Here is an 18,805-nt window from a genome sequence, read left to right on the forward strand (position 1 = left end):
AGAGCACAACGTCAAACTAATTAAAGCTTTCATAGCGTTTTTCAGCGGAAAAACCGGGACAATGGCAGCCCTATATATAGATAAATTTGTATTTTATATTTTTCAGATAATATATCAAATTAAATTGTTATTTAATTATTACAAACCCGTATTACGGGTTGCTTACTGCTAGTATACAAGACAAGGTGACACCTTAATTTACTGCTAGTATATATAAATGATCTTCATAAATCATCAAACTGAACAACAATAACTTTTGCAGGTGACAAAAATTTATTTTTGTCTCATAAAGATATTAATATGCTTTTTACTAATATGACAAATGAATTAAAAAAAGTTTCTGTTTGGTTTGAGCAAAATAGTTTGCCTCTAAATATAGAAAAAACTAAATAAACACTTTTTTACCCACCTTCAAAAAAAATAGTCTCATATTATGCCAGACCTTTTAATTGATAATATAATAATAAAAAGAGAAAAATTTACAAAGTTTCTCGGAGTATATAAGATTGGTGAAAATCTATCTTGGAGAAATCATATTGATAATACTTTCAATAAAATTGCTAAATGCATCGAAATTCTCTATAAAGCAAGAAATATATTATGTAAAAACCAGTTAACACAATTATAATATTCATTTATACATTGTCATTATATCAGGAAGCACTCATAGAACAAAGCCAAAATCTCTTTACCTTCATCAGAAACACGCAGCTCACGCAAAAATAAAATTGGTTTTTTCATACGAAAAAACTTTTTAAAGAAATGAAAATAATTTTAAACTAATAACAATCTTATTGCCCCTTTTTGCCGTAAAAGCAAAGACCAGTTTTTTGTTTCTTATCGAGGTGCCTATCTTAGGAACTAAATAGTCTCACAAAATTTTGAATTTTCTACCCAACTGACTTTTGCTTAATTCAAACAAAAACTTAAAAAAATTATATTTTTAATTAAAAAATATCTTGATTTATTTTCAAATGTTTTTTTGTTTTGATTGTAGTTGTTCTACTTTGTATATTATTTGGTTTAACGATTTATCTTTGTGTTTAAATGTTTTTGCATAAAGATGTATTATTATGTCACTAAAGACATTTATAATTTTTATTAAAATTAACCATATATTGTAAAGGGCTTCATGACAAGATCCCCATGATCTTCTAGAAGTCTTGTCGTTACTAATGTAAAAATTGTAAAATATAATTGGTTATTGTAATATTTTTAAGCGGCAAAATATTAAGAGAAAAAAACCAAAGCATGAATTATGCGTCTTTAATCAGATGCATGATCATATATTAAAATAAGTGTATACGTCATCAGCAATGTTGACGCGTTTACACTAATACATTAATTAGGTAATCTAATTAATAGTATGAATCGCACATTCTAACGATGTTGGGCCAACGCAACGCGCAACATTGTTCTACCGATTTATCAACGTATGTGTGCTAGCTGGGAAATCACATTTCAGAAACCCATATAATTTATCGTTTAAAATGTCATTCTTAAGCGTCAATAACTAATGGCTTTGTACCGAAATTAAATCTCCTAGTATTATATTTACATAAATCTCTTAAAAATAGACTGTAAATATTAAAAAGAATAATTTTTAGAATTGTTAGTAACACAATGGAGTACTACTCTATAGCTTTAGGGCTACAAATACTGTTTGAAGTTACTCCATATTTATTTTTATAAAACACTCGCTTTATTTTTAATATCAACTATTTTTTCAATAATTTTGTTTACTGAAGTAAAAAGCTTATGGATTGTAGTTTACAAAATAATAATACTTACCGATAGACATATTGAAAAAGATACCTTAAAACTTATGAACTTTAAAAATTAATAAATTACTTTGACATCCAAAAAACCCGAATTTCGACCCTTCGCAGACCTAATGATGTCAAACGATTTAAATTTTTTTTCAAGACATAGCTCGAGTAGTAACTGTTTTATCATATGAAAGTGGTTGTCACAGCACTTAAGATGCCTCCACAATTACAATTTTTTTATGGTGCCCCACAAGTTACTTAAAGAAAAAAGCATGATTCTGTATGACCACTTTTTCATGTTTTTCATTGAAAACACAAAGAAATCTTGTTAGCACCAATTTTAGTGTGGCATTTAGTTTACTGCTTTAATTAAATGGAAATTAAAAATGGATCAATTAGCTTCAATTAGCTTCAATTGGCTTCAATTAGCTTCAGAAAAAATGGGTCATTTTAAAAGTTTAACGGTTCCGAAGTTATTGAATATAGCATAATTATGTTTTGTTGTTTGAATATAAAATAATGATGTTTTGTGGTATATAACCAATATAAATCTTAAAGTATCTAGTTTGTCTAAGAAAACATAGTATTAAAAAAAAAAAAGGTGATGTCTAAAAAAAATCAGAAAAGAAAGTGATGTCCAACAAAAATCAGAATATGCTGACAAAATCATGCTAATTCCGAGTAAAAGAATTTGAATAATTTTTAAATCGCCTTAACTACATCGAGTAAATAAAAGAGTGTTTCTTTCACTGACGTTGTTATTTGTTTCATATGACGTTATTTGTTTCATATGACGTTGTTATTTGTTTCATATGACGTTGTTAGTTTATTTATTAGTATAAAATAGTTTGACAATTTATCCAAAATCCATAACCAAACCACAGAAATGAGAAAAAAACAATTTTAGAGCAAAAACTTCAAAATGTCTAACTGACTGTATCCAAAAAGTCTTCAAAGCAACAATGGTGAAAAAGAAAGCTGAAACTTTCTAATTTAATGCTTATCCGCGGTGGAAAGACTATCAGGTCATCCTGAACACCATAATAACCAGAAGAAAATAAAAATAAATATAAAATATATATAAAATATCAACAAACAAATTAACATTGTAAACAACACAAAATAAGCTGTTTCAATATTTAATGTAAAAACATACCTGATAAAATTTTAATCATTCCTATTTTAACTTTTTTTTATTTACCAATCTTATACGCTGTTTAAGCTACTTTAATCAAATTTTTGTATCGCGTATAAAATAACAATTAAAGTTCTTTCAATAATCTGCATTGTCTAACAACTCTAAGGTTACCAGTTGCTAGGGTAACCAGTAGTTTTTTTTTTTGCATAGGAAAAGTGTGCCAAAATATAAGCCATACTAAAATTAAAACCCAGAGGCAACTGTAAAAAATTACTAACTAAGTGTACTTGATAACTAGGAACAAATATTTAGTTAATCTAGACTTTAACTTAATCTCCATCGTAAAAAAAGGACATATGTTAACCCTAAACAACGCGCAACATTATTAAAACATGGTTCTTATAGAGTTTTCCCTTGGTATTTCAAATTTTTTTTAAAAAATATAAAATACCAACAGACAAAAAAAAACTTAAAATTTAACGCAATATACAAATATTTAAGGAAAATAATAATTAAAAGCATTTTTTTGCCGCCATCTTGAAAAATGAGAAACTTGCATTTGCACATCTTGCACGTTTCAATATACGACTAGGCATGATGTATTGTTACCAGGGTTGTAAATAAATTTTTTTTTATTCGAACTTATTTAGTTTTGATTTGTAGTAGGTAATTAAACTACGCGACCGTTTTAAAATGTTCGCTATATGTGCACAATTTTCTTAACTTATATTGGTAGTCTTATAAAAGATTTTTTATCTTAGAAAAACCTTATCAGAACCAATTTTTAATCTTAGATAATATAAGATAGTAGAAAGGACGATTGCAAACTAAAAAAAATTTTAGGGAGGCTTATTGCGAGCTCCATTTTTACTTTGTCAGCACATACCAGGCCCATATTAAAAAACCTAATTTGAATTTATCAAACTTTAGGGTTTTACTTGATAAATGTCTTTAAATAGATTGGCTAGTCTCCAAACCCTCGAAAATTGCAATTTATTTAGCAAACTTTTTATAAAAAGTCTTTAACTAGCTAAACTTTAGTTGTTATTACCAGTATACACACAAAACTCAATGTTTAAAAAATTTATAAAATTTATAAAATTTATAAACTTATTTATAAAATTTATAAACTTATTTATAAAATTTATAAAATTTATAAAATTTATAAAATTTATAAAATTTATAAAATTTATAAAATTTATAAAATTTATAAAATTTATAAAATTTATAAAATTTATAAAATTTATAAAATTTATAAAATTTATAAAATTTATAAAATTTATAAAATTTATAAAATTTATAAAATTTATAAAATTTATAAAATTTATAAAATTTATAAAATTTATAAAATTTATAAAATTTATAAAATTTATAAAATTTATAAAATTTATAAAATTTATAAAATTTATAAAATTTATAAAATTTATAAAATTTATAAAATTTATAAAATTTATAAAATTTATAAAATTTATAAAATTTATAAAATTTATAAAATTTATAAAATTTATAAAATTTATAAAATTTATAAAATTTATAAAATTTATAAAATTTATAAAATTTATAAAATTTATAAAATTTATAAAATTTATAAAATTTATAAAATTTATAAAATTTATAAAATTTATAAAATTTATAAAATTTATAAAATTTATAAAATTTATAAAATTTATAAAATTTATAAAATTTATAAAATTTATAAAATTTATAAAATTTATAAAATTTATAAAATTTATAAAATTTATAAAATTTATATAATTTATAAAATTTATAAAATTTATAAAATTTATAAAATTTATAAAATTTATAAAATTTATAAAATTTATAAAATTTATAAAATTTAAGAACAGAGCAATAATAAATTAGTAAAAACACTTATCTAAAATTAGATAAGTGTTTTTACTAATTTATTATAGCTCTGTTCTTTAAGAACATTCAGCACTCTGTTTGTAAAATACACTAACATAATTTATATTTATATACATACATATATAAATATATATATATATATATATATATATATATATATATATATATATATATATATATATATATATATAAATTGCTGGAGTAAGAAAAAAACATCTTTAGATATATCGCTAATCCCAATTTAAAAAATACTACATAAGTGTAACATACAAGTATATATAAAAATAACAACTTGAAATAATATAGAATCTAACAAATAAAAAAAGAAATAGTAAATAAAAATAATTAGGAAGTGTTAATATGCTCACAATTGTTAAAATGTTTAAGAAATATAAAAACAAAAAACTCATGAATAAAAAAAATAGAACTATATAATTTCTTAATTAACATAATCACCAAATGAATTTTCAATATTATCACTTATATTTTATTAGCTAAATATCTTTTCACTTGATTGAGCTTACTTTAAAGGATCTAAGGGGATTATTACATGGGTGAAGTTTAGCCCGGCCCGATTTAGCCCGGCCCGATTTAGCCCGCTTACCTTCGCTGAATTTTCGGCCCACCTGGTTATTCTAATTGTTACGAATTAAAATTTATAGTCATATGATGGACAGGTTGAATTTTTCCCCGGGATATAAATCCTTATAGAATCGAGCCAGGAAATGAAAATGTGTTATCCGAACAAAATAAAACTGACATATCTCTAATTAAAAGAGGTTATACAAAAGTTCAAGAAAAAATCAAAAAAATTCGTCAGAATTTTTCATTAACTGTTACATCAGTCATGATCATCTTGTTCAATTATGGGGTGGATCTCTTTCTATAGAACAATTATCTTTTGCGATATCAACATATAATGTTAATGAAGAAATTTTTGATAATAACAAAAATACAGAAGATGTATCAATTGCTTCAGTTAGCACTGAAGGTAGCATAGTTGATAATACAGATGATGTAGATACATGTTCTAGATTACGCAGTGTTAAAGACAATAATGAAGCTAATTTCTCTTTATTATTACATACCCCAGATAATGTATCTGTTGTAAATGATTTTTTAACTAAAAAAAAAGAAACGTAAAAATGACAACAACGAAATTATTCCAAAATTTTTTGACAATAAGCGACGTCACATGCAGAGACAATTAAGTGCATCACAAAGAAATCAAACTTTTTTCAATAAATCTAAAGAAGATGCTCGATTTAAAAGAGATATTGCAGAAGCCATAAGACATTCAAATGAAACATTCTCAGCATCAATGGAGAATCTATTATACAGGTTGCCCAGGGACTTCTAAATCAATGGAATTATTAATGCAAGGAATGAAAACAAATGAATAAAAATATTGCTGTATCATAAAAGTTGTACTCATTTTTTTTTTCCTGTGATAAAATTAAAACACTCAAGCTTGTTTTAGTTATTTATTATTATAAATATTTTTCTTTTACTTTTTAGTAAACATTTGTCAGCAGTTGTTTTTTAAACTTAAGTAAAAAAAAAAAAGAAAAACTTTGTTGTAAAATTTAGTTTTTTTTGTTAATAGCAACAATTAGTTAAAAATAGTCTTTATAAAAAAAAATTTTTGTGTTTTTTTTATTTTGTGTTCTTATTTTTTATTTTATGCTATTTTTCTCATATGTACTTTAAAATCGTTTTTTGTGTATATTCACCTTCAGGGTTATGAGAAGAGTAAATACTGTCTCGGTGGTTTGGTCTCTCCAATGCATCAGCGCGATGTCTTTCAATTTGTTACTCTGCCTCTTCTTCATTTAAGTTATAGGTTTTTATTTTTTTCGCAAAAGTTATGAAGAACAAAACAAGAATAAATAACAGTAGGAACTGCTTCTATCTTTATATCGACTATCTTCATTGAAAATCCTCATCTTGCTTTTAATCTGCCAATTGCACATTCAACTTGATTTCTTGCCGAGCTTAATGTTTTGTTAAAAATTCCTTCCTCCTTATTATAACAACTTTGAAATTCCTTTATGCAAAAACTTGTTAATGGGTATGCTGGATCTCCAATCAAGTAGTTAAAAATTGAATGATAACCATTTAAACTGTACAATGTTTGAGGTTCAATTAATTTTTTATTTATAGTAGAATTTGTAAACATCTTTTCTTCATTTACATCGATAAAGTATCCTTTACTATTGCATACTACTTGTACATTTAATGAAAAATATTGCTTATAACAAAAATAGTCTTGAGCATTTTTTAAAGGACGATTTAGTTCGACGTGAATGCCATCAATACCTCCAAAGGCTTGTATCATACCAAACTTTACTTCAAACTTAGAAATTAATTTTGTCATATCCTCCTTATTTTTAGGTAGATGTAAATATTTAGTCCCAACAATATTATTAATCCATTGCACACAGCTATTTCAGTTTTTGAAACAGAACATTGAGGAATGCCAAAAGTATTTGCTGTCATCCAAAGCGAGCCAGCATCTTTTAAGTAATATTTGGTAATTGTTAGTTTTTTGTCTGTAGTTAAAAAAAGATTATTTGAACAGTTCATTTTAGGACTTACAACAGTATCTATGATAAAAAAATATTTTGTCATTCGAAAATTTCTTTTTTAGCATATTTCAAGGACTTTTGGGCCTATCATATTTTGCCACCATAAACCAGTTCTTCCTTTTTCCACCCAAAAATTTCTAGGTTTTCTATTCATAAGCCTTACTTTTTCTTACGTTGCAAGCTATTTTTTCGTGTGCGTAGATACACAGTAAGTGCTAAATTTCGTTTGGTCTCTAATAATTTCTATGCGATTAATATAACCCTTAAATTGCAATATAAGTGCTGTAAGTAGACTGCACGGTCGAATTATAAACAACACTAATTGCAAATTGTTTACATGAGTAGACGTACTAACTTTTTCATCCCAGCACTAATTTTTTTATCCCGGCCGGGTTGAAGAAATTGAAGCCGGGATGAAAACGGCTATGTAATAAGAAGATTTTTTCAAACCGGCACCGGGCTGTAGTTTTAACCCGGGCTGACTTTCACTCATGTAACCACCCCCTAAAAATATATTGATATTAATGAACGATAAAAGTCGTTTTGATTCATTTTTGGAATCGCTTTAATATAGTCTTGTTTTTGTTGACAATATCTGAACATAATAATCTGTATCTTAATGACAAGTGATCTGCAAAGCGGTCCATTGATAATTTTAAATATTCCAATACATCTATAGCAATTGAGGAAAACTTTAGATATATATTTGATATGGAAATAATATAAAGTTTTGCTAAACTTGATGCTTGAAACCGTTTGTTAATTGCATTCATAAATCGCGTAAAAAATCAATTTCTAATAAATTTTTCTATTTTTAGTCCTTTTTCAAATGTTTATTCATTTATTTAACCATAAAATCAAAAAATTACAAATTTAATTATAATTTACAAAGTTAGGTTTGATGTCACTCATATAGTTAAAAACTAGTCAATGGAGTGACACCTTAGTAAAATAAAAAAATAAAACAAAAAAACAACGAAATAATAAAGAAAGTAACATTAATACAAGTATTAAAAAAAGAAGTAATATGAACAATAATGTTAAAAAAGCAGAATTCAGAACAAAAATATTAAGGATTAAGGCTAAGAAAAATGAAAAAAAAAGCGAGTGACTGAATGGATGAGATAAGATGAGTGAGAAAAAAATGCAAGAGAAAACAAAAATTTTAATCACATAAGTTCAGAAGGATAGAGTGAGAGAAAAAATTTTTCGCGGAGAAAATAAAAAAGCAAAATAAAGGCAAACTTAAATAAAAAAATATGCACACACACTACTGCATCCAATATTAAAGCCTATATTACGCATTACATAGATTAGTTAAACAAAAGTAAATATCAAGATATAGAAAAATTAACAACAACTAAATTGACAAAGAAAAATGCAACAAAAAAAAATACATTCAACATAATTTATATACATAAATACACGTCATGTACAAACAATGTACAAAATTAATTAAAATTGTTCTTTTTTTTTTCTTTCCATAAAATTTTGGTGATTCTTTCCATAAAATTTTGGTGTTCTTTTTTATTATTTTCCATTTTCGAAGACTTTTTTCTTTTAAAAACTGTGTCTTTTTTGTTTTGGATTTTTTTTTCTTGTTTTTTATTTTTATTTATTTAAATCTTTTATTCTTGTTTATACACTTATTTTTTAAATTTTTTTACCAAAATGTTTTTTGACTTATTCTTTTCTTCATAAAATTTTTTAAAGATTTAAACATAATTTATATACATAAATAAACAATGTACAAAATTAATTAAAATTGTTCTTTTTCTTTTCTTTTAAAAACTTAAAAACAGGTAGTTTAATTAGTGTTATACTAAGTGTACTACTTTTTTTAGGTAGTCCAGGGCAAACTTTTTTTTGTGGTGATTCTTATCATAAACGTATACAAACCTATACTATTTTTAAAAGACAAAAGGTTAAGCTTGATTTTTTATGACTAATATGATTGATTAGCATACTTATTTATGGATTATTTCGCTAAAAAATTTTGAATGAAAATTCGGTTAATGTTCTCACATGATTTTGCAGTAGACAAAAGTTTATTAAAAAGGTTTGTTTATTAAAAAGGTTAGTTTATTAAAAAGGTTAGTTTATTAAAAAGGTTTGTTTATTAAAAAGGTTTGTTTATTAAAAAGGTTAGTTTATTAAAAAGGTTTGTTTATTAAAAAGGTTAGTTTATTAAAAAGGTTAGTTTATTAAAAAGGTTTGTTTATTAAAAAGGTTTGTTTATTAAAAAGGTTAGTTTATTAAAAAGGTTTGTTTATTAAAAAGGTTAGTTTATTAAAAAGGTTAGTTTATTAAAAAGGTTTGTTTATTAAAAAGGTTTGTTTATTAAAAAGGTTAGTTTATTAAAAAGGTTTGTTTATTAAAAAGGTTAGTTTATTAAAAAGGTTAGTTTATTAAAAAGGTTTGTTTATTAAAAAGGTTTGTTTATTAAAAAGGTTAGTTTATTAAAAAGGTTTGTTTATTAAAAAGGTTAGTAAAAGGTTATCTGAACATTTGTAAATAAAAATGACTAAAAATAGAAAAAATTATACTGATATAAACAAGATCCTTGAAATTTTGTTTGATGATATTGATGGAGATGTTGATCTTGGTGTTTCTTGCCTCTCTGCAAGTGTTTTAGAATGCTTAACCAAGAACTCTCTTTGTTTGAGAATTCACCAATTCGAAGTTTAGTTTTTACTTCAACCATTCGCCAAAAATACCCCGAAATATCACAGATTTTTCAATTATATTTCTACATCTGAGAAGCAAGCAGATAGTGACATGAATATAAAATTTAAGATTGAAAAGAAAATTTATGAGGAGTTGTCTAATGTAACAAATATGGATTCTGATTGTGAAGTGAAAGATTGAAATCATCGACAATTTTTTATTTTTAGGGAAGTTCCCCGGTTTTCTTATTTAAAAAAAAAAAAGGAAACCTTTTTTTTTTTTAAGAAAGTTTTATTTTTAAATAAAGTAAAAAGAAAGCGATGCTCCAAAAGTTTTTGGTCCAAAAAATACATAAAACGCAATATATAATCGTATGCGCATGCGCGAAACTTTATATTTCTGCATGAAATGGTAAATTAGGATGGTTCCGAGTAATTTCTGGCTTTTCTGAAAGCCAGAAATTACTCGGAAAACATGGACTGGTAAGTTACCATTTCCATCCTTATTTATCATTTTTTTTTTTTTTTTTTATCAAAACTTTTATTATTGGTCTTCAGGATACTGAATAATGAAGCATCAAAGTTAAGTATACCATCATAGCCGCCTTTCCCCTATACTTTGTTTCTATTTTACACCCTTCAATCATAATCCGAATTCTTTATTTTACGCTCAGTCATGTCGCTGTTATTAATTCAGTCGCGAAATAGTTGAGTAGAAAGTTAATTTTAAATTATATATTGAAATAATAAAATTGTATTCTAAAAACTTTGTTGAGCACTTATGGTTAATTACTAAAATAAGAATAAATGATTTTCGGAGATAATTCTATTTTTGTTTCAACATAAACATCAAATCTTGGTATAAATTGAATACTTAATTCATACGAAATTTACTGTTTATGTTTCAAAAGTATGTTTGTTATGTTTGTAACTAGTTACACACATTTAGGGTGGAATGCAAGAAGCGAACTTGAGTCAAGTTCAACTCGAACTTTACATTGTAACCAATAGCGGCAGAGTATTTTTTGAGGGGAAAACCTATACTCTGCTGCTATTGGTTATGTAAAGTTCAAGTCGAACTTGACTCAAATTCGCTTCTTGCATTCCATTCTTAAAGCACCGAGTGCACGTAGAAGTCGTTCGTAAGGAACTTTTCCGTCCGCTCCAATTACTATTTCTAATAATAAAATAGTAATAGTATATAATAAAAGTAAATAATAATAAATAATAAAAGTAATAATAAATGTAATAGTAAATAGTATTTGGATAATAAATAATAGCTAATAAATAATAATAGATAATAAAAAAAATTAATGTTTTTGTTCGTTTTCCAGTTACGCAATATTACGGTATGACAAATAACTCTGAACAAAGGCGAAATATAATTTTTTAAAGATATTATATTTATATATATATATATAATATATATATATATATATATATATATATATATATATATATATATATATATATATATATATATATATATATATATATATATATATATATATATATATATATTTAGAATATATTATATTATTATTAGATAAAAGGTTTAGCCCTAAATATCATAGCAATAATTTTTGAGAGTTTTATTTAAATGTGAATACCACTGTAAATTTTCATCCAGCTTTACTCCTAAAAAGTTTACGTATGTTTACCTTTTAATACAAGTGTTTTGAAAGATTAGTAAATTTAAGAAGAACTTTTTTGATTTACTTCATAAAAAGTATATATTTTGTTTTATTTGCATTTATTAAAAGTTTTTTACTCGCGAAACACCCGTAAACTTTACATAACAGTTACAATATTATATTACAGTTACAAACATAACAGTTACAATATTACATTACAGTTACAAACAAAACAGCTACAATATTACATTACAGTTACAAACATAACAGCTAAAAATTATATTACCGATTTAAGGTCTAGAAATTGCTAAAGAAATTATTAGAAACGAACGAACAGAGTTACCTGGATTCATTCAGTGTTAAAAGTTTATTTTAAAAAAAAAATATCAATAATATTAAAACTTTAATATAACTTAAAAGTAAAAAATATTAGTTTTAAGACGGCGGATATTTGTGTTGTTAACAGTCAGTACATCAGATGTACAGCTCGGGTGGGTAGAGTCGTAAAAAGAAGTACCGACTCCGACTTTAACTCCGACTCCGACTCAAATGCAAAGTTATTACTATATATTAAGAGTTAGTTCATTTTTATTTTATTATATATATATATTTTTTAACGACTAATAATATGTTTCTAGATTTGAATTGAATTAATAAATGTCTATAAAAAAATTGGTAATACTTTTGCCGGTTTTACAAAAAGGTGTTTTATATCTCGGCGCTAATTTACATCTCTACCCCCCTACTTTTATTTTTGATTATGATAGAGATTTTTATCCTGATTAAGAATCATATAAAAATATAGAGCTGAAAACCAAAGGAAAGTTCTCTAATTCGATAGCTCAGTTGTTAATTCATAATTGCCGTTTTGCGAGGGTTCAAATCCGCCCCCCTTTTTTATTGCCTCCACAGCATCATCTTCAGGAAATACAGGATAGGCTTTTTGATTTTTTTCTTCATAAAGTTTCAGACCATTTAATTTTTTTCAGAATATCTGCAGCATGTTAGGATTAATTACCTGAGCACATTAATAGCATAAGTCTCTATCATGACCTATGTGCAACAAATTTCGAACGGTGTTTTGATAATTTCAGAAATTTTAGGTTTTTTAAAAAACTTTCACTTTCGTTTGTTTTAGTATATAATACCTTTATATATGTTATGCATATATAAAGGTTAGAGCGTGGCATATAGGGACACTAAAGAAATAAATTTTAGTTGCGGATAAACTAATCATAGTTAACAATGTTTTTCGTAAGTTTCCTTAAATTAATTGATATAAGAAAACGGAAAAACAAACAAAAAAAATTCCAAGAAAACAACCAAGGGAACGAAACTCTAAACTAGGTCAAGAACAGTTAAGAAGCAGCAGTTATTCGTCAATTGTTAAGCTTTAAAAGTGATAAAAATGAATGCATTTTATCATTTAAACGTGTTCAGAAATTAAAATCTCAAAATACATACAAATTACACGCCCATACACCCATACACCACCAAAAAATACACCCATACACCACAATAACAATTAAAACAAAACAAAAACTTTTTGTATTTCATTATGAAATACTCTTAAACAAATAAACTTAAGAAATTGTTCTGAAATTTAAGTAGGGCAAAACTAGTATATATTATCATATATACAAGTCATATATTATTATATATACTAGTTATATATAATACTATCTGGAGTTACCCGGCGTTGCCCGGGCCAATATTTAAACTGGCTTACCTGATATCTGTACACAAAAATGGTCCCAAAAAATGGTCCCCCCTGACCCCGGGGGTCGGGGTACGGGGTCAAAACCCAGCTAAGAACCTTCTCCCCCTCGAGGACTACCCCCATGCCAAATTTCATCGAGATCGGTGGATTTCTATAGAGAACAAATAAACAAACACACACACAAACACACATTGCCCTTTATATATATTAAGATTAAGATAAGATAAGAAGATAAGATAGCTGGAGTTACCCGGCGTTGCCCGGGCCAATATTTAAACTGGCTTACCTGATATCTGTACACAAAAATGGGCCTAAAATGGGCCCAAAAAATGGTCCCCCCTGACCCCGGGGTCAAGGGGGCCCTTTTTTGGGCCCCCTTGACCCCGGGGGTTGGAGTACGGCGTCAAAACCCAGCTAAGAACCTTCTCCCCCTCGAGGACTACCCCCATGCCAAATTTCATCGAGATCGGTCCGGCGGTTCGGATTTCTATAGAGAACAAACAAACAAACACACACACATTGCCTTTTATATATATTAAGATTATATACTTTATTTATATAATTGGTAGCTATATAATCACACAAAAAATATCCACAAATGTTACCAAATAATAAATATATTATTTGGTGACAATAAATGTAGTATTTGATGAGCTGGCTTAATAGCATGATATGCCAATGTAGAGTAATTTAAAATATGCCATATGCATTAGCTAATTTTTCAAATCCAAGTTCTTTTTTGTTCACAGCTAAAACTGCATTAAGTCCTATTTTGAATGATTGATCTTTCTTATATAATTTCTTACCATCGTTGTTTACATTAAACACTATTAGTAATCAAAGTTAATTTATGAAAAACTTTTTTTTGACTTATTACTAATATTGGTTTTCTAAATAATGAAAATAACATTTTTGATTAAAAATAAAACCATTTAACTGTAGACAAAGTGGTAGTATAACTTAATATATTTTAATATCATGACAAAGAGTTATTAATAGTTAACTATATTAATAACTCTTTGTCCTGATATGCACAACAAAAGTCATTTTACTGAAATTAAAACTATTCAAAAAGTTCAATTGCAGATGTTTTTTAAAAACAGATTCTAAAATAGGATAAAAAACTGTCTGATAAATATAAACTATATAAAAAAAGAAAAAAATTAGCAATTGTTCAAGATAAAACTTTTGTCGTTGTATTGCTTAAGAAAATAGGCAAATTTTGTTTTTCGCAAACTCACTTATGCATTTTGGTACTTCTAAAACTAATCTTTTTTTTTACAATAATGAAGCACGATAATTTAAAATGTTTTATCAAAAAAGAAACGATTTTTAGCTGAGATATAAGGCTTCAGTCATAACTGTCCCGTTATGCCCCACTGTATATACTCCGCACCACCCTAATATCTATAAAAATTCAAATGTGTTTTATTTTGTGTTTTAGAAAAATCAGGTGCCAGTGGTAGAATTTGAACGACAAAAATGTCGTTAGGAAAGTAATCACACCGGCTACTAAGACGTATTAATCTAGAATAATTTAAATACTATTTAATAAACAAAAAAATCTTTTTATAATGGAAAATAAACAATATAAATTAAAATAAGGAGATGAAATTTTGAAGTAAAAGTAAAAGTGCGAAACAAAATTTGAAGTTTACATAAGTTTGATATTTGCATACACTTTCGTTCATACTTTCTTGTAAGAAAAGTGCTGCAACTCTTTCTCACCATTAACTCGAGTGTAATGGCTGCCGTGAGTTACGTGTCAAACACGTGCAAATGGGTTACGGCATTGAACTGAATATTGATATTTAATAGATGCAAAAAAGGTTTTATTCTTACTATAGAAAGAAAAAACTAATGTTTGGAGTATCTGAAGTTGCTAACCTTTGACATTTGTGGTTTTTCCTTCATACAATGTCAGTTTGTATTATACTAAGTTAACACACTTTAGCCTAATTCATAACTACATCAACTATAGTAACCTTGCGTGGGCTAGGATAAGGCCTGCAAAACTTAAAAAGATATTTAGTGTGCAATAACATGCTAACAGAATTATATATCAAAAGAGTAGAATTGAGCATGCGAAGCCATTAATGAGGGAAATGAAAATGTAGAATGTATATGAGGTAAATAAATTTCATCAAATAATCTTCCTGTATAATCATTTTAAAAATCTTACACCAACCCAGTGGGCACAATGACGTTAAAATAACGTTGACACAACGTCGCAAACCGACGAAATGCAATGTTGAAACAACGTTGAAATTTGGTGGAATTGGAAACAAAATCCGACGTTTAAAACCACGACGTTGAAACAACGTCGATGAAAACGTTGTTTCAACATTGTTCTAACGTCTTATCGACTACATATCATCCATATTTCAACTTCGATAAAATGAAAATTAAAAGTTCAACGTTGAAATTACGTTGTTTTAACGTCTTATCGACAATATATCAACCATATATGGTTGATATATTGTCGATAAGACGTTAGAACAACGTTCAAACAACCTAATTTCAACGTTAAATTTTGGTCATTTGATAAAAATTATACAGCCTATTGGATATAACTTATATCCAATAGGCTGCAGCCATTTTAAATTGTCATCGTTAACATGTTAAATTGTCTCGACTTGGGTTGCGATAAAATAAGACAATAAAAAAGCAATATTTTGCGCTAAAAGTAGTGTATTTCATGTTCAAAAAATTATTTTAAGGGAGTTTATATAAGAAATAGATAGAATGTTACCATTTTATATATACATTTTATATTAACATATTCGAATCGTCATTTACGCACCGACCGCCACCATTGGATCTGTCGGGTGCATATTTCAACAAACTCATGATATCTGTTCTGACTTCAGCAACCGTAGCAATCGTTTTACTAAGCATGACGCTCTCTATAAAAAAAGGTATTGCCTGAGTAATTTGCAACAAGTACAGCAAGAACTTGAAATTAAAGTAGCACCAAAGCATCAAATTGTGTTTTTCAATAACAGATAACATTACTCATGACTTACCAACAACGACCTTACAAATGTTTGTGCCTTTAAATTTCTCTTTACCCTTGCCGCCAGCCATGTTGAACTTTGATTGTAAACCATTGGTCATCAACCTACAACAAAAAGTTATTATTTTTATAAATACATTAAACTTTGATACAATATCAGGTTAGGTAGCCCAATGGCACCGCGTATACCGCGGAATTCCGAATGGTTTTAAAATTTCAAAAATTCAATGACTTTTTTTTTTGTAGAAATAGGTCAGTTTCAATAAAATATTATACATATATATAATAGATCATCCAGGTCAAATTTGAAAAATCCGAAAAATTGTTTGCGGAAAAAGTCCGGAATATCCCCCCCTCCCCCCTTGTTTTCCCACTTAATTTGCTTTCATCTGAGTTGCTTTTTATTTTTTAGTTTTAAATTTCATCCTGTAAGATAGAGTCTGAATTATATTCAGAATCTACTATTGCAGTAGCCTCACAATTGCTGCTGCTACAGACATCTTCATTTAATAAAGCTGAGCAATCAATATCAATGTCACTACTAAGAAGCTCATTAACCAAAACATTATTCCGTCTCCATCGCTTTAACCGGGTAGCCATTTCCCTAAACAACAGAAGGCACTTTTATAGTATGTATATATACACTTATATGTTGTCTGAAAGTTTTCTTCCATATTTTGTTGACAAAAAGTAAAAGTTAAAATGCAAGACCGGATTTTTTTTTTTATTAATTGATAGACTGCCTGCCCCAACCAAACTCTCAGTCGATGTAGCAGCACTCCCTTGCGAGTCAGGCTAAAAGATAGTAGATGTAGCAGCACTCCGTTGCGAGTCAGGCTATTTATCAATCGATATAGCAGCACTCCCTTGCGAGTCAGGCTATTTGTCAGTCGATGTAGCAGCACTCCCTAGCGAGTCAGGCTATAAGATAGTCGATGAAGCAGCACTCCGTGCATGATTTACAGTAAAAAAAAATAAAAATAAAAACATTTTAATAAAAAAATAATAATAAAAACATTGTTTATAGTGTTAAAAACATTCATAATGTTTTAAAAAACATTCTGGTCAATTAAATTTGCGTTTTTGCGGCTTTTTTAAAAAACGATTAATTTGTAATTAAATTAATGGTTTTAAATTTCTGACAACTCGCAAATGTTGGACGAAAGTCAAAAGAAATTAAAAGTGACGTATGTGTTGGCGTAAGAACCACTTTTTTCTTTCCGCTCTTCCCAATTTTAAAAAAATATAAAAATAATAATAACAATAATAAAAATACTATAATATAGTATTATGATTATTATAGTCTATATGATATATTATCAACATATCATATATTTTATGTATATATATCATATGTTATATATAATAATATCATATATATATATATATATATATATCATATATTATATGTATATATAAATATATAAATAAATATACATATATAATATATACTGTGAAAAGGGGTGACTATGAACAACGGGGTAAAAATGAACATCGATGCCAAGTTTACTAAATGGTGAAGAATCACGCACTATATAGATATATATATATATATATATATATATATATATATATATATATATATATATATATATATATATATATTATATAGATTAGATATATATATATATATATATATATATATATATATATATATATATATATATATATATATATATATATATATATATATATATATATATATAACATTGATAATATATATTTTATATTTATATAATATAAAATTAGTATAGTCAAATATACTAACATACATAGTAAAACAATTTAATCAAACTCTAAAAAACTACTTACTTAAACAAACTCTAAAACAAATTCAAGCAAAGTCTTCATGCAATACACACTGATGAAATAAATAAAAAGATTTATTTAATATTTATCACTAATGCATCGCAAATTAAGCAATGTGGTATGTAATAAAATATCACATCCGCCTAAAATATTACATCCCCCATAGAAAAACCGAAATCGAGAATGCGTTTTCAAGTTATTGCACTTAAAAGTGTATCTAGCACGTCCGAAATATTAAAGTACAAAAACAATAAAATTAAAAACGCAACGATCAAGATTCATAAAGCTTTTTGTAAATAATATACTATAAATGAAGTTAGCATTAAATGGTAATATATTTTAAATTCATACTTATGAAATTTTGATCTTAATATATTGCGTGACAATTATATAGATTACACATGGGGGATGTGATGTTTTAGATACCAAATACTAATACTTTGCAGTATTTTAAATGTTACATTGGGGGATGTAATATTTTAGAAGCCTGAATAAGGGGGATGTGATATTTTACGTAGAAATTTCAGCTTCTTATTGTGATATATATACAGATTACACATGGGGGATGTGATATTTTAGATACCAAATACTAATACTTT

At 26.4% G+C, this 18,805-nt stretch overlaps 2 protein-coding genes and 1 long non-coding RNA gene across 7 annotated transcripts in view; all 3 read right to left on the bottom strand.

Moving 5' to 3' along the window:
* The window catches only part of LOC136091295 (uncharacterized), a 131,627-nt gene extending 128,598 nt beyond the window's left edge, over positions 1-3,029 (bottom strand). For 2 of the 4 annotated variants that reach the window (XR_010643874.1, XM_065818678.1), the window contains exon 1: positions 2,926-3,018. The gene's annotated coding sequence lies outside the window, so the exon portion shown is untranslated. Of the gene's footprint in view, positions 1-2,925 lie in introns of all 4 variants that reach the window. The other 2 variants (XR_010643875.1, XM_065818677.1) reach the window with 2 other exon arrangements.
* Positions 3,030-6,715: 3,686 nt separating this feature from the next.
* Positions 6,716-7,150, bottom strand: LOC136092012 (uncharacterized). Its single transcript, XM_065819733.1, has one exon. The coding sequence runs from the start codon at positions 7,148-7,150 to the stop codon at positions 6,716-6,718; it is 435 nt and encodes a 144-aa protein (XP_065675805.1).
* Positions 7,151-16,054: 8,904 nt separating this feature from the next.
* On the bottom strand, positions 16,055-18,272 carry LOC136092179 (uncharacterized). 2 transcript variants are annotated; one of them, XR_010644257.1, is made up of 3 exons: positions 18,210-18,272; positions 16,408-16,502; positions 16,055-16,287 (listed from the first exon to the last, which is right to left on the bottom strand). It is a non-coding gene; the product is annotated as an uncharacterized LOC136092179 (long non-coding RNA). The 2 variants fall into 2 exon arrangements; XR_010644256.1 differs by lacking the exon at positions 18,210-18,272 and having other exon boundaries at positions 16,408-17,632.
* Positions 18,273-18,805: the final 533 nt, after the last annotated feature.

The sequence above is a fragment of the Hydra vulgaris genome, chromosome 15 (genome assembly GCF_038396675.1).
Source record: "Hydra vulgaris chromosome 15, alternate assembly HydraT2T_AEP".
Classification (NCBI taxonomy): Eukaryota; Metazoa; Cnidaria; class Hydrozoa; order Anthoathecata; family Hydridae; genus Hydra; species Hydra vulgaris.

Excerpts from the sequence above, each read along its gene's own strand:
- LOC136092012 (XM_065819733.1), bottom strand. The coding sequence starts at position 7,150 with ATGACAAAATTAATTTCTAAGTTTGAAGTAAAGTTTGGTATGATACAA.